The sequence below is a fragment of the Sarcophilus harrisii genome, chromosome 2, assembly GCF_902635505.1.
Source record: "Sarcophilus harrisii chromosome 2, mSarHar1.11, whole genome shotgun sequence".
NCBI lineage: Eukaryota > Metazoa > Chordata > Mammalia > Dasyuromorphia > Dasyuridae > Sarcophilus > Sarcophilus harrisii.
The window spans coordinates 115,021,019-115,044,627 of NC_045427.1; the positions used below are offsets into that span (position 1 = coordinate 115,021,019).

The 23,609-nt window shown below is 37.3% G+C and overlaps 1 protein-coding gene across 2 annotated transcripts in view; it reads right to left on the reverse strand.

Moving 5' to 3' along the window:
* Positions 1-23,609, reverse strand: part of ARHGAP25 (Rho GTPase activating protein 25) — a 100,875-nt gene that overhangs the window by 41,027 nt on the left and 36,239 nt on the right. The window contains exons 1-2 of one of the 2 annotated variants that reach the window (XM_012539932.3): positions 9,456-9,581; positions 9,037-9,236 (exon numbers count right to left, since the gene is read on the reverse strand). In XM_012539932.3, coding sequence (XP_012395386.1) covers positions 9,037-9,219 — 183 coding nt within the window. In that variant the 5' untranslated portion in view covers positions 9,220-9,236; positions 9,456-9,581. Of the gene's footprint in view, positions 1-9,036; positions 9,237-9,455; positions 9,582-23,609 lie in introns of those variants that run through there. The other variant, XM_012539931.3, reaches the window with a different exon arrangement.

Consider the following 23,609-nt stretch of genomic DNA (forward strand, 5'->3'; position numbering starts at 1 on the left):
CTTGGAGTAGTAGGGTTAAAATATAAGCAGAGAAATTGGAACAAACATGAGATGCTGTAGAGATAAAAATTGACAAGAGTTGAAAATAAACTTTAAATGGGAAATGAGAAAAGCTGAAGAAAAAAGGATGATACCAAGATGGTAAATCTAGATAACTGGCAGGGCATAAAGAGATTAGGAAAGAGAGTGGGTTTATGGAGAAAGGGAATGATTTTTGTTTTGGATATACTGAGCTTGAGATGCCCATGAGATCTTCAGGAAGAGATGTCTAGCAGGTAATTGGAAATTAAAGACTAGAGCTTAAGGAACTGATGCCTGTTGAGTATGTAGAGTTGAAAGTCAAGTACATAATGGAACTCAATATGGCTGATAAGATCACTAAGAGTGTAGAAAGAAAAGAGAAGAGGGACCAAGATAGAACTCCCAAAAGAGACTGATAAAGATCAATCAGCTAGATAAAGATAAAGAGGAGATAGAGACAGAGAGAAGAAAAAAGAATGAGGAAGAGAAGGAGGAGGAGGAGAGGAGAAGGAGGAGGAGGAGGAGGAGGAAGAAGAAGAAGAAGAAAGAAGAAGAAGAAGAAGAAGAAGAAGAAGAAGAAGAAGAAGAAGAAGAAGAAGAAGAAGAAGAAGAAGAAGAAGAAGAAGAAGAAGAAGAAGAAGAAAGAGAGATATGAAGGAAAGAGAAAGACAAAGAGAAAGAGAAACACATAGAGACAGAGACAGAGAGAAAGGGACAGGGAGACAGGGAGAGAGAAAGAGAAAGAGAGAGAGAGAGAGAGAGAGAGAGAGAGAGAGAGAGAGAGGGAATCAGAGAGAGGAGAGACTGAAAGAGATTGAAAGATTCATTAATGAATATTCTCTTCAGGGACTTAACAGAGCAGTCTCATGAAAACCCAGGTTCACGTCAATATGCAGAAATGTCAGGGTAGAGATGAGATAATTATCGGTCAAAAGTTCAGAAACCAATAAGGATGAGAGTTAAAAAAAAAAAAAAAAAAAAACACTGGATTTAGCAATAAAGACGTCATTGGTGACTTAAGAGAAAGCAGTTTCAGTCTAGTGATCCTATCAAAGTCAAATTATAAGAGGTTGAAAAGTGAGTGGGAGGTGAGAATATAAGAATATCTTACTATCAACTGTTTTGTTGTTTGGGTGATTTTTTCCTCCTGTGAGTTTGTCTGTTAAAGTGGGGAGAGACATAAAAAAACAGATTGATAGGATAGTTGGAACATCCAAAGGCTTTTCAGCAATGGGGAGGATAACCAGAAATAAACCAATAGATAAGGTGGGGTGACAATTTAGGAAACTTGAAGAGATCAAAGAGTGTCACATAATCCAGAACTCAAAAAAGATGAACATACCTGTAGAGATTATATGGGCCAATTTTTAGAAACTAAAGGCCATGAAGTTAATCCAAATCAATTCAATGTCACTTTTCCTATTAATAAAAACGTCTCTGTCCCTGGTGTTACTATAGGACCATTATTAGGACCATATGTGTTTTACTCAATTAACTTTTTTCATAAAAGTTATAAAACAATTATTTTTAATATCACTAAATCATTTACTAATTATAATTTATTAAGTTTTAATATTAAATAAGGATGAGTAGATGAAGAGACATATCTTTAAGCCCTGATTAATGATTACACTTATTTTTCAAACAGTGATATGGAAAAAAATCTAAATGCCCCAATTAAGGATCATAGGATTTTAAAATCCCTTAGAGATCACAAAAGCATGGCTAAAGAGCCAGAAGAGAACTCAAGCTTCTTATTTTGAAGATGAGAAAACAGAGACCCTGAGGGGATGTGTTATATTCTTAAGGAAAAGGGGCAACAGTGACTAAATTTAAACCAAGTCTGATTCCCAAGCAGAATTCTCCTGCATGACGCTTTCTTGTCTGCTATTATCTATACCACAAAAGAACAATTTGCACCTTTACTAATTAGACTTCTATTTGTGCTTCTTTACCAAAGTTTTAAATGTGGGGGAAAAGTTTACTTGAAATAACATTTTCTACCTTCATTAAAATAGGTCATTCATGCCAATGGATAAATGATATGCAGCAAAGTCTGTTTCAACTTCATATGTCCTACATTTCCCAGGAGAAATGTACATTAAATCAATAGCATCATTACAAACAGAGGGTTTTTACTTAAACCAACAAACAGGGTTGCTCAAAATATTAAAAAATCTGGAAGAAGTCCTTCAATATGTTAGTTAAATGCCTAAGAAAAATGTATAGAAAGACATGTATAATAGCCAAATGAGATGAGGAAGCATATATGAGTTACAATCTGTATTTGTGTAGAGAATACCCTCACAGGTACCATCACAGATTCATCAAAGAAACAAATAATTCTTCTTTATACTAGAAATAGTAATCAAATCCTGATTCATTAATATGTTTATTTTTCTTTTTTAGTGGCCATTAATAATAGTGACAGTAATAGAGAGAGAAAGAAAATTATATCTAAAAACTTTTAAATGCTAGGAAAGGAATTCTAAGCAACATCATTAATGAGCTATTTAACCATGATTCTTGTCCATGGTTAAAGTTCATCTCTGAGCATCAGACTTCTAGCTCAAAGAATTCTGAACTTGGAATCACATGAGCTGGAACTAGACTCTGGGCTCTGCCAGTACTAGCTACATGACATTGGATAAGTCATTTAATATTTCTAAGCATCAGTTTTCTTGTTAAGAAATACAACCCAACATATCTTAAGAACTCACCATGTACAAGGCACCATGCTAGGTTCTGGGATTACAAAGACAAAAATACCACCATGTTTGCCCTCAAGAAGTTTATGCCCTACTGGGTAATACATTACGGACACATGTAAATAGTAAGATGAAATTCGAGGAGACAAAAAAATATATAGAAAATCAGGAAAGCATTCTATAATATGTGGCCCTTGGAAGAAGTTAAGAGTTCTTATCCCAAAGGGCAATAACATTGTGCATATACTTTGATCAGTATTGCCATTTCTGGGTGTGTATCTCAAGGAAATCATAAAAGAGGGGGAAAGATCCACATGTGCAAAATGTTTGTAACAGCTTTTTTGGTGGTGGCAAAGAATTGAGAAATGAATAGATGAGTAGATGATGAGTAAATCAATTAGGGAATGGCTGAGCAAGTTGTGGTATATGAAGGAATGGGATATTATTGTTCTGTAAAAAATGATAAACAAGCTGATTTTAGAAAAGCCTGGAAAGATTTACATGAACGGATGCTGAGTGGAACAAGCAGAACCACGAATACATTGCACACAACAACAGCAAGATTGTGTGATGTTCAACTATGAAAGACTTGGTTCTTCTCAGTGGTTTAGTGGTCCAAGACAATTGGATAGAAAATACCATCTGCATCCAGAAAAAGAACTATGAAGATTGAATGTAAATCAACACATGCTATTTTCACTTTTTTTTTCTGTTTTTTTCTCTCCCATGGCTTTTCCCTTTTGTTCTGATTTTTCTCTTCCAACATGATTCATAAAGAAATGTATATTTAAAAAGTTAACATACATATATAACCAGAAAAAAATAAAACAATTTTTTAAAAAGTTGAGTTCTAAGAAACTCTTAGAGGAGATAGTATGTTCTAGGCATGGTAAGCAGCCCTGAGATGAGAGATATAATGCCAAATTTGGGGGGGGAATGAATAATCCAATTTGGATGAAACAAAGAATGGATAAAGGGAAATAATATGAAATGTCTAGAAAAGTTGGTTGTAGTCACATGATAAAGGGCTTATTTTTTGGGTGACATTTATATTCTATCCTACTAGCAATAAGGAGGAACGGAAAATTTTTGAACAGCAGATTTGGGGGCAGGAAAAAACTTTGCATAGCTTGACCTGCATCACAGATTTTAAAGGAACTGATTTCAAAGAGTTCAGGAGAAGTATAGATAGGATTCTGTAGGACAAAATTCCACCAGAGAAGTCAGTGGAAAGAAAATGAAAAACTCTCAAAAATAAAGTTATGAAGTTACAAAGAAAAATAGATATAATGAGTAGGGAACAATAGAGTTGTTAAAAATGGCTGTGTGGGTTACACATGGAACTTGATAATCAACTTAAAATTTTTAAATGATAAGTACAGAAGATGGAAGGTAGAGCAGGTAACAGATGGATACAAAGGCATAATATAGTCCTATAATAATGTAGTCAGATATACTCATCTGCCCTGCTATTGAACCCTAAGGAACACCAGGTCTTCCTATCATCCCTGCTCTTCCATCCTATCTCCAACTAGCATAGGAGGACTCCTTGAAATAAAGGACTATCTCACTTTTCTCTTATTCCCAGTACTTAGCACACATAGTAGCAATTAATAATTTTTTTCCTAATCATTCATTCCTGACAAAATGCAGATAATAAAAATATGAAGGAATATCTGAAGGCCAGTCTTCCTAACTCCAAATCAAATCCTGTCTGCCTCTTAGAGATCTTGATAATGACTTGAATAAAGGCATCGATGGAATTCTGATCAAAACTTTGAGGCAGCTAGCTGTATAATGGACTTGAAGTCAAGACTTGAGTTCAAGTTTTTATGCTGTTGTTGTTCAGTCATTTCAATTGTGTCTCAACTTGATCCCATTCAGAATTCTCTCACAGAGATACTGGCAGAATTTGCTTTTCTTTCTTCAGCTCATTTTACAAATAGGAAACTAAAGCAAACAGGGTTATGTGACTTGCCCAAAATCACACAACTAGTAAATGTCAAAGGCTGGATTTAAATAGTTTGGCAGTCTATCTGTTATGTCACCTAACTTCCCCAGAGTTCAAATCTAGCCTCAAACATTTATGAGCTGGGTGACTCTGAGCAAGTGGCTTAACCTCTATCTATCTCGGTTTTCTACACTGTAAAATAGAAATATTAGTAGTACCTCCCTCTGCAGGCTTGTTGTAAGGATCAAATGAGATAATACTTGTAAAGTGATTAGCATAGTGCCTGCCATAGTTGGTACTAAATAAATGCTAGCCATCATCATCATCATTATTATAACTCCCTGAAGCACTGTGAAAATTGAATAAGATAATATTTATAAGGCATTTAGCACAGTGCCAGCCATATTTATAAATTATAATAATAAATGTTATCATTGTTATTAACTCCCATGGTTATTGTGAAGATCAAATGAAATATTAAGTGTAGAATTCTTTGAAAGTCTTAAAGTACTATATAAATGCTAACCATTATTAATATTATCAAATTTGTAATGGACAAAGCTGTAAAGATGGGAAGGATCACACCGAGGTGTTGGAAATTTGATAGAGGCCACTCCAAAGTTATATAGTTGGATTCAAATAATCAGCTTCCCAAGAATAAGATGGAGCATATGGCAAAATCTGGAAAAGATCTGGGGAGTTTAGTAGACAGCAAGTTAATGAGTCAACAGTATAGTAGCTATTATGTAACCCTAAAATGCAGTAACGGGAGGAATAAATGCCACTCTGCACTTCTCAAAACCTATCTGGAATATCCTATTTAGGACTACACTGTATTTTAGAAAAGCCATTTGTAAACTGGTGAACATCCAGAAAGCAACCAGAATTGTGAAGAGCCTCAAGTTTGTGCCATGTGGAGAGAACTTGAAGAAAATTGAGATGGTTAGCCCAGAGAAGAGAAAACTTAGAAGGCACGTGTTGGCTGTGGCCGGGTATTTGAAGGACTCTGAAGTAGGAGAGGAAATGAATCTGTTCTGCTTGACTACAGAGGGCAAAGCCAGTATCAACAAGGAGAAGTTGCCAAGAGGCAACCTTGGGTTAGATGTAAGACAGGCATTTGATCATGAAGACTGTTATCCAAAAGTAGATTGGTCTGCCTTCAGAAAAAAGAGAGTTTCCTCTCCCTACAAGTCTTCAAGGAACTTAATACATTTTGCAAATGTTAGCTGTTATTATTATTTGGTTATTTTGAAGAGGGGATTTGGAAGAAGCTGTTAGTTGGGCTAAATGACACCTAAGACTCATTCAGATCCTGGGATTTTGAGTGGAAAGACTAGATCTCTACCTTAGTAAGTAAGATTAGAATGCAGATAATATTTACCTATTTCACATATTTTTCTTTAAGAGAAAGATTATTTTTATGTAAAGAATGGTGTGGTCTTCAATCTATTGTCTCCAAAAAAGAGATTTTGAATGATTATTTAATCCCTAAGGTTCTTTTCAGTTATAAATGCTTCTTTCTATAAATCTATGATTTTTCAGTTTCACTATCTTCCTAGGATCTACCTAAAGGCAAAGCCAAAAATTCTGAATGAATTATTTAATCAATTGAGCGTTTATAAATGTGACTTTAGCCCTTTATTTCTACTAATGGAGAAACAAGGAGGTAAAGAGCAAAGTGAGTTAGTTCCCCAGATTCACATAGGTCTGAGAGTAGAGAACCCAGGAGACACGATGACGGAGCTATCGATTCATTCCCTTCATTTCTCCCTCACTCTCTCTCCTCTTTCTTTTTCATAAGATCATGAATCTCATTGTGGAAGGAACTTGAAGAGTCATCTGTCTACTCCAACCCTTAACCATGCAGGAAATTCCCTCTACATATTTCCTAGTCCCTCTCCTCTCCTTTCCAGAAAGTCAATTCAGAGAGACAAGGAGGATTTTTCACTTGGGAAAGCCCATGCTACTCCAACTAGAGCATCAGTTTGGCTGACTCCTGACTTTTGTGATTTCTACTCCCATTATAGGTGCTGAAACAGATGGTATAGACTAACCAGAAGGACATGGAGGTGATCTAGGGGCTGCCCGAGGAACTAAGCGTAACCAATCTTGTACAAAACTACCTTCTCCACTGCATCCCAATCTGCCTGAAATTCTGGTGGAGATTTGTGCATTTAGATCCAATTCAAGAATATCCTATTAAAAAGCAAGCATCCTTAGAAAAGGCTAATAGCTTAAAATGTTTTCAGCTAATGGATTAAACAAATGAGAACCTTGAACATAGCACCATAAAAGTTTTTCAAATTAATTAACTAATTAATTTATTATTATAATATTTCCTTTCCCACCTGGAATATTTGCTTACAAGTCAGTTTCTGGTCCTCTGCTAAGAGGTTCCTTGTTATCTCTTATAAGAAAATCCCCTAAAAGGGAAAAGGATCAGGACTGACCTCTCCCACTCAGACCCATTTCCATAAGGATTTCTATATTCCCAGTGGGGAATGGTGTCTCTCTTCCAAACTGGGGAATGGTTTTGCATCCTTTCTTAGACATCATCCAGGTTCTTCACAGAGACAGGGAAGACCAGCAATAAAAAGGACAACTACCATTTCTATTAGTTCCTTGGGATTTATAAAGCACAATAACTCTAAAGGGGATAATAAGAATATTATTATCCCCACTATAAAGATGAGGGGACTGAGGCCTACAGAAAATGAATCAAATGCAGTTCTCCTGTCTCCATGTCCAACACTTTTTTCATCCCACACCCTCAAAACAACAGGTTAAATCATGCGAGTGGGGAGAGTTGGGTTGTATGGTTAGGCCCAGATCTACATCCCGGCCTTTTCACAAGTCATTACTGAGGCCTGAATTTCTCTTGCCCTTCTCCCCCATGCTGGTGCAACTCCAGAAGTCATTATTTTTTTTTTTAACTAGGCAACTTCAAAATGGTTTGGGCATGTGGGTGAAGAGACGCACTTTCAGTTCCTTTATCTGGGTTTTAAGAGAACTATCCTCTTTCTAAAATTATCTCTTTTTTTTTTCTTTCTTCCTCTCTTTCTCGCCATTCTTAGGCTTTTTTAGGCTCCTGTTAATTACCAAGTCTGATAGCTCTATTTAGTTCTCTCTTCCTCGATCATGGAGTCACCTTGACCAGCATTAGCCAGTAAATTAAGAATCACTATCTAATTAATAGGACCTCACCTTTTGGGGTTCAATAGAACCTGTGAGAAATACAGTGGCTGCTAAAAGGTACGGAGTAAATGTCAAAGGTATGGTCAAAGATCAAAGATCAAAACCTAAAAACCTTAAAAAAAAATCTAAACTCCTCCCACCCACATCCATCAGCTAACAATGTGGGAGTTAAAGAAAGATAAGTAGGCTGAAGTCATGAAGCTTTGGTTTTAATCCTATTTCTATTACTATCCTTGTGATTTCAGGCTTCCCCTTCGATGAGTCTATTTCCTTCTCTGTAAAATAAGGGAATTAAACAGGATTGGGGTACTTAATCCTTTTTGTTTTATGGACCCTGTGAGTTGTCTGGTGGAGCCTATGGATCCTTTCTCAGAAGGTGGTTTAAAGACACAAAATAAAATCACATTACAAAGGAAAGCATCTCTGTGTATTTTTTAGTTCATTGTCCCCCAATTAAGAATCCATGACTCAGGGGTCCTCAAACTTTTTAAATAGGGGGCCAGTTCAATGTCCCTGAGACTGTTGGAGGGCCGGACTATAGTAAAAACAAAAACTTTGTTTTGTGGGCCTTTAAATAAAGAAACTTCATAGCCCTGGGTTAGTGAGATAATCGTCTGAATCTGGCCCGTGGGCCGAAGTTTGAGGACCCCTGGATTAAACTATCTTTAAGGGCCCATCCAGCTCAAACTCCTATGCGGCCAAGTTCTCTTCCGCCATCATATTAAGCCCCTCAAAGCTGTGGTTAGAAGCTCCCAAACTTTCATCCTGGTGTTTCTCCTTGCTTCCGAATGGCAAAAAATGTAAGGAAGTCCTGAGTTCAAATGTGGTCTCACACACTTAATAACTGTCTGACTCTGGGTCAGCCATCTAACTTCTGTCTCAATCAGTAAATATTCGTTAAGCACCCACTACGTCCCAAGCACTATGCTAAGTACTATAAAATGAGAATAAGAGCACACAGTAGGTGCTTCATAAAACGCTTCCCTTCCCTTCATGGCATAAGTCACTTTTCCTCTTTGTACTTCAGTTTACAAATCTGGGAAATGGGAAGGGGGAGTGAATTTCGTCCAGGATTTTGGGTCTGAGCGTAAGAGCCTCCGTGCTGTACTCGGTCACCCGTGCCTTCCACCCTTGTCTCCCTGCCGAACCCCAGGATCATACCTGAGGCTTAGCATCCTCTTCCTCCTTGTAGTAGAACAGCTGTTGGCCTTTTAACACAAAGTATCTCTGCTGCCAGTTCTTCACTATGGACCGCTGCTTCTTCAGCCAGCCGATCTTCAGAGGCCGCTCCAGGGCACTGGGGGGTGATGGCTGATGGAAGGAAGCCATCTGCTCTCCAGTCATCACACTCCTTGACCGAGCTAGAGAGAGCAACAGAGAGGCGGTCTGAGAGAAGGACACGAAGAACAGTGCTCGGGGCCAGCGGGGCAGGAGCAGGGAGGGAGGGCGGCCGGGCCGTCTGACCCCGGTCTGGATCGGGCCTGAGGTCCCGTGGCGCCGGGGGGCTAGCTGGGGTAGGGGGAGGGACGGAGTTAAAGAAGGAGTTGATCCAAGGCTAAAGCTTAAAAACAAAAAACCACCTCAGGTCCTAGAGTACCGATCACAGCCGGATTGGTCTGCAGAATGCAAGGCTGGCTGGAGGCTTTTGAAAAGGAAGTGGCCACAGCATTTGACAAAAGATGCTTCCTTTTTCCTGCGTGGGAGTGAATATCTGACAAGAGAAAAAAAAACCCAAAACTTTGCTGGGAGGGCCGGCTAGGGGTGAGCCCCATGCAACAGCTGGGAAGGCAGCTGGAAGCAGCCCTGGCATCCGTCCAGATCAAGCGGCTCCACAGAGGAACAAGGGGCTCTAACCTTGCCATCACCCCAGAACCCTTCCCCAGCAGGAGAACCCATTCGCTTGGCCGCAGCCCAAAAAAGCTAATGCAAGGAAACTGTGTGACTCCTGAAAGGGCCTAGAAAAGTGCCCCTAAGGATGAGGCCCGGGGCTGCCTCAGTGATGGGGGAGGGCACCCATGCCCACGCCTGGAAGGCTATACAGTTGCCTACTGACAGGCTTCCAGTTCCAGGAGGTCACCCTCCTCCCACCTGTGTTTCACACCCCTGCTGGAGTGTTCTTTCTCATGCAGAGATCAAAAATCTTCGAAAATTTCAACACTTCGGCCTTCAATCTGCTCTCTGCCCTGTTTTATGATCTTGGTTTGGGTTTTCATTTTTTTTTCATTTTTTAATGTATTAATTTTACAAGGCAATCAGGGTTGAGTGACTTTCTCAAAGTCATATAACTTGTAAGTATCAACTATCTGAGTTGAAGTCCAACTCAGAGCCTCCTGACTCCAGACCCAATTTTCTTTCCCCTGTGCCCCCTAACTGTCCCTGATCTTATTTCATGGTACTCCCCTCAGTGCACTTCATATTCCGACCAAACTAGACTATTCACTATCCCCACCTATATCCTACATATTGCTCCCTATGTCTGAGAAGGCCTCCTTCTAACTTTTCAATTTTAGAATTCCTATCCCTCCTTCAGTCAACTGATCAATAAATATTTTTTAATTTGCTTTGTTTTGTTTTAATTTTGGTTTTTTTTATTTTTTATCAAAGGTTTTATTTTCAAAACATATGCAAGGACAATTTTTCAATATTGACCCTTGCAAAACCTTGTGTTCCAATTTTTCCCTCCTTTCTCCCTACCCCTCCCCTAGATGGCAAGCAATCCAATATGTGTTAAACATGGTAAAAATATATGTTAAATCCAATATAGGGATACATATTTATACAATTATCTTACTGCACAAGAAAAATCAGGTCAAAAAGGAAAAAAATGAGAAACAAAATAAAATGCAAACAAATCACAACAAAAAGAGTGAGAATGCTATGTTGTGATCTACCCTCAGTTCACACAGTCCTCCCTCTTATGGCTCTCTTCATCTCAAGATCATTGGAACAGGCTTCAATCATCTCATTGTTGAAGAGCCACGTCCGTCAGAATTGATCATAGTATAGTCTTGGTGATATCATGTACAATGATCTGTTCATTTAACTCAGCATCAGTTCATGTAAGTCTCTCCAGGCCTCTCTGCTATCATCCTACTGATTGTTTCTCACAGAACAATAATATTCCATAACATTAATTTACCATAACTTATTCAGCCATTCTTCAATTGATGGGCATCCACTCAATTTCCAGTTTCTGGCCACTACAGAAGGGGCTGCCACAGACATTTTTGTACATATGGGTCCCTTTTCCTCCTTTAAAATCTCTTTGGGATATAAGCCCAGTAGAAACACTGCTGGATCAAAGGATATGTACAGTTTTATAGCCCTTTGAGCATAGTTCCAAATTGCTCTCCAGAATGGTTGGATCCATTCACAATTCTACCAACAATGTATTAGTATTCCAGTTTCCCCTCAAACATTCGTCATTATCTTTTCCTGTCATCCTAGCCAATTTAAGGTGTGTAGTGGTATCTCAGAGTTGTGTTAATTTGCATTTCTCTGATCAATAGTGATTTAGAGCACCTTTTCATATGACTAGAAATGATTTCAATTTCTTCATCTGAAAATTGTCTGTTCATATCCTTTGACCATTTATCAGCTGGAGAATGATTTGAATTCTTATAAATTTGAATCAATTCTTCATATATTTTAGAAATGAGGTCAGAACCCTTAAATAATAAGAATAAATATTTATTAAGGGCCTACTATGTGCCAGAGATAGCTCAAGTTCTCCCTCTTCCATGAAGATTGGTTAAGCTCCTGGACAGTCCTTTTGGACTTCACTTAGCACTTTGTTTTTTTACCTCTTTAATGTATTTATCACATAACATTATTCATTATAGTTTTCTGTGTTGATACCATCTTCCTACTAAGGGATCAAAAAAAAAACCACACATTTTTGCTGTTGAGAATTTTCAGATTCCATGACCATATTTGAGGTTCTCTTGTCAAAAACATTGCAGTGGTTTGACATTTCCTTCTCCAATTAATTTTACAGATGAGGAAACTGAGGCAAGCAAGGTTAAGTCACTTGCCCAAAGTCACATAGTGGTCAGTATTTGAGGCCAAATTTGAACTCAGATAAGGCCCAGTGCTCTATCCATTGAGCCACCTACTTCCCTCTTATCACTTCCCTCTTTGATCCTCAGTTTCCTCATCTGTAAAATGGAGAGATTGGACTAAATGATGGCTAAGGTTCCTTTCAACCCTACAACCTATGATCCTATGATTGAAGACAAGAAAACAACGACCCTGACCTTTATAAACCTGGGATTCATTCAGGAATAAATGACTCTAGTCCACTGAGATGATAGACGCTAGACTCCAATAAGCTTCTGGGTTTCATTTATGTACTTTGCTTTGTTAATTTTTCCCTTTTAGTTTCATTTGGCAAATTTTCTGCTTCAAGGTCGTCCCCCTTGACTTATAAGAGCAAGCTCATAGGAACATATGTCATTGTTAGTAATGGTTTTTTTTTTTCCTGAAAACAAAAACAGACATAGTGATAAACTTTGATCCAGTGCCAATCATTGTACAGATCCTGGCATATTTCCTGCCTTTTGGGAGTAAAGTTTAAATTAGACTGATAACATGCAGAGTAGAGAGGTAAACACACCCTTGCCCAAGCCCTCATGAAGTCAATAGGCCTTCCCTGGGTTCACTGTGGAACCAAAGGAGAGGCAGAATCATAAAGAAGAGGCCATAATGGTGTACTTTAGGAAAAGAAGGCTGTCTGTCCTAGGAAGTCCGGGGTTCAATTCACAGGATTTAGAACTAGAAGGAAGCTCAGAGTCATCTCTTTCAATGCTTTTGTTTTATAGATGAGGAAAGTGAGACCCAGAAAGGCAGGTTGACTGGGCAGAGTCACACCATCAGCTAGTAGAAGAGAAGAATTCAAATCCAAATCCATAGCTCTTGGTACCTCCCAAATATGCCATTACTAGCTATGTAATGCTGGATGAATCACTTCCCTTCTCTGATATTCAGTTTCCTTTTCTATAAAATTAAGAGGACAGGCTAAATGATTTCCAAGGTGCCTCCCAGATGTACAATTCGATAATACATGCACACTTCAGGGAGAAATTCTGTATAGACAGATGAGTCAAATCCTAAAAATGAGGAAGGGGGACTAGTCATAGACATGAAACCACTCAGTAACTGGTAATTAGTCATATGATAAAAGGGGGGCCCTGACCCCAATTAGGCAGCCATCAAAAAGAAAGCTAATTTGGCTGGGCTGCCAGTCACTACCACCTTCACCACTTGAGAAATCAGAAGTGGAGGGATTTCCCCTCTTTCTCTTCCTCTCCACTCTTACATCCCCCTATTCTATTCACATATAATCAGTTTATGTCCACAACTGCTCTTTTCTGAGCCTCTCTTTAAGGGACTGGAAATGATTAACCCAAAGGAGGGAAGATTTGTAGGGGGATGAGCTCTGTACCCAAGTATCTGGAGAATAAGCATGTTGTCATACAGTCACATCATGACTCCATTTTGGGGCTTGGGGCAAAGGTACTGAAGTGGTTTGCAGTTTCTTTCTCCAAATCATTTTACAGAAGAGGAAACTGAGGCAAGCAGAGTTAAGTGACTTGCTCAGATTCAGATTCAGATAAGTGTCTGAGGCCAGAATTTCAACTCAGGTCTTTCCAACTCCACACCTGGCACTCTATCCACTGTACCACAAACATACAGAATCCCCCTAATCTAGGAACCTCATCAACTTGCAAGAAATCTACCCCATCCCTAGAAAGAGTGCCATATTTGGAACTAAGAGGACTAGGTTTCATTTATTATTGATATGATCTTAGAAGAGCAACAAGTTCTCTGGGTCTCATTTTTCTTATTTGCAAAATGAAGCAGTTGTATTAGATAAAATCTAAGCTCCAGTTGAGCTATAAATCCCAGGATTCACCTGGGGAGGGAGTCCAGCCAGCTTGCTGAGGATACAACGTCATCACACTGCGGGGTTACGAGTAGAGCAGAAAGGCTATCCATTAACTATCTCTCACTCTCACTATATGACTAGTCCCTATCTTTTTTTTCAGTCATATGTTTCTCTCATGGTATCTTTTACATCACTTCTCCAATATAATTCCTCATTTCTAATCTGTTGCAGTTTGCTCACACCCACCGCGCTCTACTCCATTAACCTTTAGGTCATTGTCAACTTCAGTTCTTTGGCAACTATGCTATTCCATGACTTAGAATGATACAACATCAACGGAAGAACCTTAGTATTAAGATAATTTTTTATTTTCAAAAGGAGCTTGGGTCATTAAAAACTGTGTGCAGATCTTAAAGGCAATCCAGCCTCCTGCTCCATTCTGTGCCCAGTTCATTGTCCATTGACAGGATCTGTCTAATATATATGTATTGATGACCAGTTCTAATAAGCATCTTTCATTCCCTTAGGTAAATGGAATTTTCCTTGTTTTTTAAATAATATTTTATTTTTCCCCAAATACATGTTAACAATATTTAACATACCAAAGTACCCAAAAAAATTTTTATAAAGCTAAAAAAATAATAAAATCCATTTAGAAGATTTTCATTATTTCTTTAGAATATATTATCATGAATGGGGAGAACAGCTTTCATTATGCACAATCTTTGCCAAAAAGTGCTTGTCTTCTAGGGATAAATGTCCTTAAAAAGATAAATAACACTAGGCCACTGATGCTAATATTCAATGAATGCTAGAAAGGAAGAGAATAAGCATTTTTGCTATACCTCCTATGAGCTAGACACTATTCTCAGTGATTTTTTGAAACAAATGTCATTTAATTCTCAAAACAACCCTTTGATGAAGATATTATTATTATCTTCATTTTGTGGTTGAGGAAAGTAAGGCAAACAAAGGTTATGTGCCTGACCCGTTTTCATACAGCTAATAAAGTATCTGAGGCTGGATTTGAACTCAAGTTTTCTAGGTCCAGCACTCTATCCATTGGGCCACCAGCTGTCTTATGTCCAAGGGTGACTAAAATAAGGGTTGTTAACCTTTAGGTCCATAGACTCCAGAGAATCTAATCATCTGTGTCTATGAATATAGATGGGATATATATGTATATATTAATATTGTTGGTTTCCTTTGTAATCCTAAATATTTTAGGCATTTAAAAATACTATTCTGAGAAGAGGGTCCATTGGCTTTACCAGAATGACTGCCCATGAAAAAAGGTTAAGAGTTCCTGCTTTAGACAATAAACTCTATGTAGTCTCAGATAAAAAAGATATCAATTATTATGGGATGGAGTTGTAAGAAAGGTTCCCTCATCCTTCATCTGCTTAGGTCATAAATTAAAAAAAATGACACCTCTATCTCAATATCACCACCTCTCTTCCCTCAGTATCCTGCACAAACAACAGCATGCTATTTTTTCCACCCAGAATGCACCTGGCAATCATCAGGCTCTAGAAAAAATAAACAAATAAGTTAATTAAAACCACACAAGATGTACTTTAACCTCAACCCTACAAACAGTGGCTGTGTGAATAGACCAAGAGGAATAGCCATATTTGGTAAACGGATGATGCTTGACAGAGCATCTAGCCTAAGCTCTTAATTAATATTGACATGTAGCCTACATCAAAAGGCTAATGTGGCCTGAGGGAATCAGGAAGACTAACTGTGCTTACTTATTTGTACATTAGGAAGGAACAGAGAGAGAGAGAGAGAATCAGAGAAAGAAAGAGAAAACAGAGAGAGAACAGAGGGGAGAGAAAGAGAGTCACAGAGAAAGAGATAAAAGAAAGAAAGAGAGAGAGCAGAGAGAGGAGGAAGAAAGGAGGGAGAGAGAGAAAGAGAGAGAGAGAGAGTCACAGAGAAAGAGAGAGAGTCACAGAGAAAGAGAGAAAAAGGAAAGAAAGAGAAAGAACAGAGAGAGCAGAGAGAGGAGGAAGAAAGGAGAGAGAGGTAGAGGGAGAGGAAGAAAAAGAAGGAGAGGGGGGGAGGAAAGGGGGAGAGAGAGAGAGATAAAAAATAGATATTTGTCCAGTTGTCAGTTGTCTCAGGTTCCTCATGACCCCATTTCAGATTTTTTTGGTAAAGATATTAGAGTAGTTTGCTATTTCCTTCTCCAGATCATTTTATAGATGAAGAAACTGAGGTAAACAGGATTAAGTGACTTGTCCAGAACAGGATCTGAATATCCACTTTTGCAATGTTCTTTAAAATAGCTATAGAAATTCCATTTAAAATAACTGCAATTTATTTAGCTTTGTGTCCTTATGATCAGCTCACTTTCCTCTCTAAGTCTGTTTCTTAATCTATTAAATGATGTCAACAATCTAAGTCCTGTGATCCTCTGATCATTGAATGGATGGCTTTGTATAAATATAAATTATAAATACAATTATAAATGTATACAAATGTAAATACAATTATAAATGTATAAATACAATTTCACACATTGGCTGAGTGGAATAGCAGAGGAATGTCCTATCTCCCAAAGCAAACACAGAGCGCTAACACCTTAGTGTTGGCCAGAAGGTTGGCCCAGCTAACAATCCTACTTACTGGCTTTATCAGCTAAGCACACTTAGTATTCCCTCTGGGGAAAGAAAGTGATACAGAGGAAAGGTCCTGATATGTGGTCAAAGAACTCTTGAAGTCTTGGGTCTGAATCCTGACAAATTGTAGATGGAGTAGATGGAAAACAGGTCTCAAAGCCAGGAAGACCTAGATTCAAGTTCTGCTTCTGACACAAACTATCTGAGTGATCCCGCAGAGATTAGTCCCCTAATCTCTCAATATTTGAGTGTATAAAACTGTAAGTAGAGAAGCTGTCAGCTGAATTTGGAGAGGTAGTTTCCATGCTTGGAAGCTCTCTATACCAAACATGGGTCCAATTTCTATCTGTATGACTTTGAAAAAATTATGTCAGTGCTATGAGTCTTCAGTTATGTATCTTGCCCAAGTTATAGCTATGAGAGCTCATCTTTTTCTATCATCCCACCAGGGAGAATTCTCTAAAAAGGGAAGGCATGTATAAGGAGCTGAACCAATCCCAATCCATTTCCCTAGCCATTGACATCACTCTGTAAAGGAAGCTCCTTATGAGGGGAATTATTTCAATTAGTTATATTTGAATCATGCAAAGCTGACACAGTACCTGCCACATAGTAGGTCCTTAATACATTCTAATTGGTTAATTGAATCTACAAATGCAGAGAAGAGACCAACAATGCTATTAGCATATTATTAATTTGCACCCACAAAAAAGGTGATAATACAATGTGTTTCTCCCTTTCCCTTTAGAAACTTCAGAAAATTTATATGGCCTTAAGACTGTAAATCTGAATTCCAAAGGATTCATGATGAAAATGCTATATATATATATATATATATATATATATATATATATATATACAGAGAAAGAACTGGTGGATTCTGAATGCAGATCAAAACATGCTATTTTTCACTTAATTTTTTCCTGATCTTTTCCCTTTTGATCTGTTACTTCTTTCAGAACATGACTAATATGGAAATATGTTTCATATGATTGAATATATATTATCTATACCAAATTGCTTATCATTGTAGGAAGAAAAGAGAATTTGGAAGTCAATTTTTAAATGAATGCTAAAAATTGACTTTAAATATAATTGGGAAAAAAATAAAATATTATTAAAATAAAAAAGACTATGGGTCCAGTATATATAGAAATGGTGGTTCATCAGTGTAAGGAAATTCCAAGTCAATTAGTTAACAAGCATTTATTGAGTGCTTACTATGTTCTGAATAGTTTGATAAGCATTGGGAATACTCTTCCCCCAAAAAAGCAAAGTAGTTCATGCCTTCAACTGGATCACATTATAAGGGAGAGATAGGAACATACAAAATATATGCAGAGTAATCTCTAAAGGGAAAGTTCTAGCACTTGAGGAAGACTTGGAAAGACCTCTTGTAAATTTTGGGATTTGAACTGTCTTGAAGATGTCAGGAAGCAAAGATGGGGCAAGAGAGCATTCTAGATACCCATAGCCAGTACAAAAGCACTGATACTATCAGCAGAGATTTGTAACTGATTTGCTTACAATCTTAGAGAGCCACCTGGGAGCACTAACAGATCCAGGTGACCTGCTCAAATTCACACAGCCAGTATGGGTCAGAGGAAGGACCTGAATCCAGGACTCCATTAGTCTGAGACTACATTTTAGTACCACTTACAGATAATCTACTATAATTCAATAAACTTTTAAGACCATCCATATGCAGGATAGAAAAATATAATATAAAGAGCTAGGTTTGGAGACAACCCTGAGTTCAAATCTTGACTTACTATTTGTGTTAACTGAATAAATACATAATTTATACATTTCTAAAATGAAAATGCTGGAGCAGAAGGCCCTCCATTCCTTTTTAGATTTAAATCCTGGTTTTCCCAAAATGTAATCCTCAGTTTCCCTACAAAACATAGAACTCAGTGTTTCTGGTGCATGTGCATGTGTGTCCCAAGTGTCAACATCCGTTGCAACATTTAACCCAGCTCTTTCTGCCTATCTCTACACAACAGGAAGCTGATAGTAATAACAAGGACCTTGCAGAATGTTAAGCGTTTCCCAGCTTCCTATTCTAAGTTGCCTCAGAGACTTTCTTCCTCATGATGAAGTAGAAATGTAACAATTCATCAGTTTTATCTGTGAAAACAAAAAACTGGCTAGTTTGGGAATCACAATTGAGTTCCCCATCTCCCTCAGCTAAAAAGTCCTAACAGATTAATATTATAACAAGTAGGGAGCAATTTGCTTTAGACTGAATAATGATTAATTCAAATTCAATCTACTACTACACATAATCATTTGTGTTAGGTAAGATATTTTGTGTTCTTAAGTCAACGATGCTTCAATGGGTCTCTGATCTCTTTAGTGGGAATACTAACTTTAATTTTGATTTTCCAATACACGGAGCAACTTATCCATGTCTTCTGATTATGTGCTTGGCTTCCTATAAATCCCCTATAAGGAGCCATCCAATATGGTGTGGACATTCCTTTGGTCACTAGTTCAAGCCTCTTCACACGCATGGATATTAATGGAGAGAATAATAACAATAACTATATTAATGGAGAGAATAATAACAAGCAATAACTATATTAATGGAGAGAATAATAACAATAACTAACAACAGCAATAACTACGTGCCGGCACTTTACTAAGTGCTTTACAAATATTATCTCATTTGATCCTCACAGCACCCTGGGAAGTAGGTAGTATTGTTATGTCTCCTTTACAGAGAAGGAAGCTAAGACAAACAGAGTACAATTGGGTCACATAGCTAGTAAGTGTCTATGGCCACATCTGAACTCAGGTATTGCTGATTTTGAGTTGGTTCTATTCACCACACTAGTGACATGTAAAGAGAAATGTTGGTTGTTTATCTCTCACTCTCACCCCGTAAGTGACCCATCTTTTATCTCCGGGAATACAAAGCTCTGGTCCTTTATTGCACTTCTGCAAAATTCCTTGTGGTCTTACATTGCAGCTTACTCACGCTCAGCAGGTACTTCTCCATCGCCTTCAGTTTTAATGCTTTGGAAGTTAGTATGTGCTGTGGCTCTCAGATATCTGGCACAATTGGGAGAATGTCTGTTTATATGTACCCACATGCATGTAAACACAGATGTGTATGTATATTATGTATATTTACAGGTTGGCTATTTAATTCCTATATTGTAGAGAGGGAATGTGGCCACATGTTTCCCTGTCATATGTTTATATGTGTGTGTACATATATGTGCATTTATGTATGTGTACATACATGTATATGTATACACACACTGAAAATCTAGTTCCTTGGGTTTTCTAGACAATTACATAATATACTTTTATAATACTCATTCTTCACTCTTCATTTGTTTTTTTTCTTATGTGGAATATACTTTTGAGTGATTATGTATGTCATTTAATAGGTTTCTACCATCATTCAGGGGCTTGATGTAATCAGCACCATACCATCTGCCAACAGAAACATCTGGAGGATCTCCTCAACATCTACAGGAAATCCTTCTTCCATCAGGCTTCTGTGCAGGACATCCGCCATGAAAATAGTGTTTAAAAAAACACAACTTTTGTTCTATTTTAGACCTTATTTAATATTAATGGTCAGGGAGGATTATCAAAGTTAGAGCCAGTGTCATCTTTTTCATGGAATCTTGTATGATTTTGATGTTGGGTTTTTTGGGGTGGGGTGAGGGTTTTGTTTTGTTTTATATTTCTATGGGTATTGTGCTAAATGCTTTATAATTATCTTATTTGAGCCTCACAATAACCCTGAGAGGTATGTACTATTATTATTCCCATTTTACAGGTGAATAAAATGAGACAGAGGTTAAATCACTTGCCCAGTGTCACGTTACAGATAATACTATCTGACTATGGTCAGTTTTACACTCAGTCTTCTTGACTGTAGGCCCAGCATTTACCCACTGGACCACCTTAGGGCCCCTAGTTTGTCTTTGTGGGGAGGGTGGGGGTGTATGTGGGAAGTAGCACCTGTTTTGTATAGCCTGGGAGATTTCTCCTTAAAGGAACGAGGAGGCTATTATCAGGATTTGCTTGCTCTGGAAAACGGATATCCCTTCCTGGGTAGCTTAGATTTCAAAAGCCTGCTCTTCGGGTCTGATAGAATTGCCAGTGTTGAACCACTAATATACTTCTCTGATTGGGGGGCTGCCTCTGTAAAAGATGCATTGAATGAAGGGAACAGCACTCAGCTGAATCAATGTTGAATCTGCTTTTCAAGGTGAAATAAATAATTTTGTTGAATATTTTAGAATCCAAGAGGTTTTATTGCATTCTAATCCCAGAGTTGAACAAGTGGACTAGCTAAGGTTTTACTAGCTTGTGATAGGACTAATAACTACTTGTGTTTCCCCACAACATGTGGATAGGGCCCATACTTTCCCTTCCAACATCCTCCCCCAAAATGGGTTAGATCAACTTCTTCCCTCCCAGCCATCAGGATTAATTTTGCCTAAAAATCAACAAAGCTTTCCTTGGGATCTGAATGACCTCTGCCTCCTTTAATCCATCCCCTAATCACCTAAGGCATAAAAAAGTCCCACTCACCTGGAGGACAGGCCTCACATCTTACCTGCCCTGCTAACCAGAATCAATTTCATAGCAAGATCTGGGTGGGGGTGGGGACCAAGTCCAGGAAGGGAAAAAGTCCATTAGCACATAGTGAAAACTTCTGTGAACTATTCAAAGGCTTGTGAGGGCCTCATGTTATTCCAAACATTAACACAGACAATTTATTGGAAGATAGTCTTTCAGGCCTTATTTTGCTGTGGCCAATGAAAAGCTTTATATTTTCTTCATATCTTTCATCAATTGTAAAACTAAAGAAATGATCTGTTACAAATAACAGTAAATTATATGTAAATGAATAAGTGTTTGAATTTCCCTTAATTATAATAACCTTTGCAATTTCATACCAAGAATTATGGATCACCTTCAAATTTCACCAACCACAATCAAAGCATCGAGGTTACCATAGCAATTGATCAGTTGAATATCTTAAGGGCTTGTGACAACAGAGATGCTGTTACAACTACCTTTGCTATTTAGTATTTCTTAGGTACTATGACAAAACAAATAAAAGTAAAAGTAAAAAATTCAACACCCACCATCCTACCCATTGGCAATAATCCTTTGGCTGAAATTTAGACATCAAGCACCCAGTTCATCCCTAGATCTGAAGCTTTTTCATTTTGGTAGGTTCTAACAGTTGGTGCTCTATTGGTGTCACCTTTACAAAGAGGTAGTAGTTGAAAGGAATGCCTGAAGAATGGATCAATCAACTAACTGAAGAATGGATAAATAAGCTGTAGTATATGATTGTGATTGAATATTAATGTGCTGTAAAAAATAAGCAGCAGGATGATTTCAGGAAAACCTGTAAAGACTTATATAAATTGATGATTCAAAATGAAGTGAGCATAACCAGGAAAAAATTGTACATAGTAATAGCAATGTTAAATAATGAAGACTTATAAATAACTTAGCTATTCTTAGAGAAGCAATGACCCAAGATAATCCCAAAGGACTAAAGGTGAAGCATACTATCCACCTCTAGAGAAAGAAATGATTTTGTTTGAATACAGTGTAAACCATGATATTGTTTTCTTTTTTTCATTTTTTTTTATATTCAAGTCTTCTTATACAAAATGACTAATATGGAAATGTTTTACATGACTGCAAATATATAACCTATATCTGATTCCTTACCATCTCAAGGAGGGGGGAAGTAAGAAACAGATAGAATTTAGAACTCAAACATTTTTTAAAAGTTAAAAATTGTTTTAACATATAATTTGGAAAAAATATAAAATATTTTTTAAAATTAAGAATCATCATAATATATACAAACAGAATAAATTCATTTATTTGCTAATTGTTCAACTTTGTAATATAGAATGACTGTCAGAGATTTCCCAGTTTTTTTGTTTTGGGGTTTTGTTTTGTAATTTTCCTATCCAGGTCTGTATAGAAATCTAGAGTTTAGGTAATGTAATAAGTTTCCCTCATATTGAGTCTTAATAAAAAGATTTTCTAAGATTTATTCTTCTCATGAATCATCTCACACATACTAACCATCACCCACACTGTTTCCCTGACTTCTACTTACAGATCTAGTATTTACTCCTATAAGAGAAATATAGTATCACAGGTACCTCCATGCTCTCATCCCCAAATCCATGCTGCCTTAAAGATTTATTATCTCTCTTCTTTTCTCCTGCCTGAGCATGCTATCTGATAACAAAGGTAAGTGCTATGAGAATAGAATACTAATCATTCCCATCTGTGGTATTTTACCTAAAATTAACCTTTTCTCAAACAGGTGGTAGCATTTTCTTTTCTATGAAAGTTACATTTCAGGACTCATTAGAAATTAATTGTTTTAATAATAGGTGTCCTAGCCAATAATGACAAGGTAGAGAGAGTAGTGTAGTAATAGAAAAATGCCAAACTCTGACTAAATATTTGGCTTTTGTCAATGATATTTGCAAATACACAATGATAGAATCAAGAACAATCCATCAGTCAATCAAACTGCAAGTATTTATTAAGTAGTGACTATGCCAGGCACTGTTCTTAGGCACTGAGAAGACAAATAAACAAAATGAAATAATCCTGACTCTCAGGGAACTTATATTCTAGTGGGGGAGACAACAAGAATATATTTAGGTATATTCAGAATAATTTTTTATGTTACAAAGAAAAGAAATACAAGGAAGTTTAGAAAGGTACAAGCAATTGAGGATTCTTTCCTGTAGAGGTGGTGTTTGAGCTTTGCATTGAAGGAAAAAGAAATTCTATCAAGGGAGGAGGGAGCTCATTCAAGGAATAGGAGACAGCCACATAGAGACATGAGAAGGAACACTGGAGCAGAAGGAAGGTGAGTTTGTCTTGATTGCTGAGTAAGTTGGGTGAAGTAATGTACAATGTGAAATGGAAAGATCAATTGAGACAAGGCTGTAATGTTTTATAAGCTAAACAAAAAAATTTATATTTATATATATGTATATATATGTATACATATATACATATATAATTTAATTTATATTAATAATTTAATATATACATATATAAAAAGAGACAATAGATAGACATTGGAGCTTATTGAATAAAAGAGTGACATGGTCAGATCTACATCTAAGGAAAACTACTTTGAAAACAATGTGGAAAAGGGACTGAAATATGGAGAGATTTGAAGCAGGGAAATC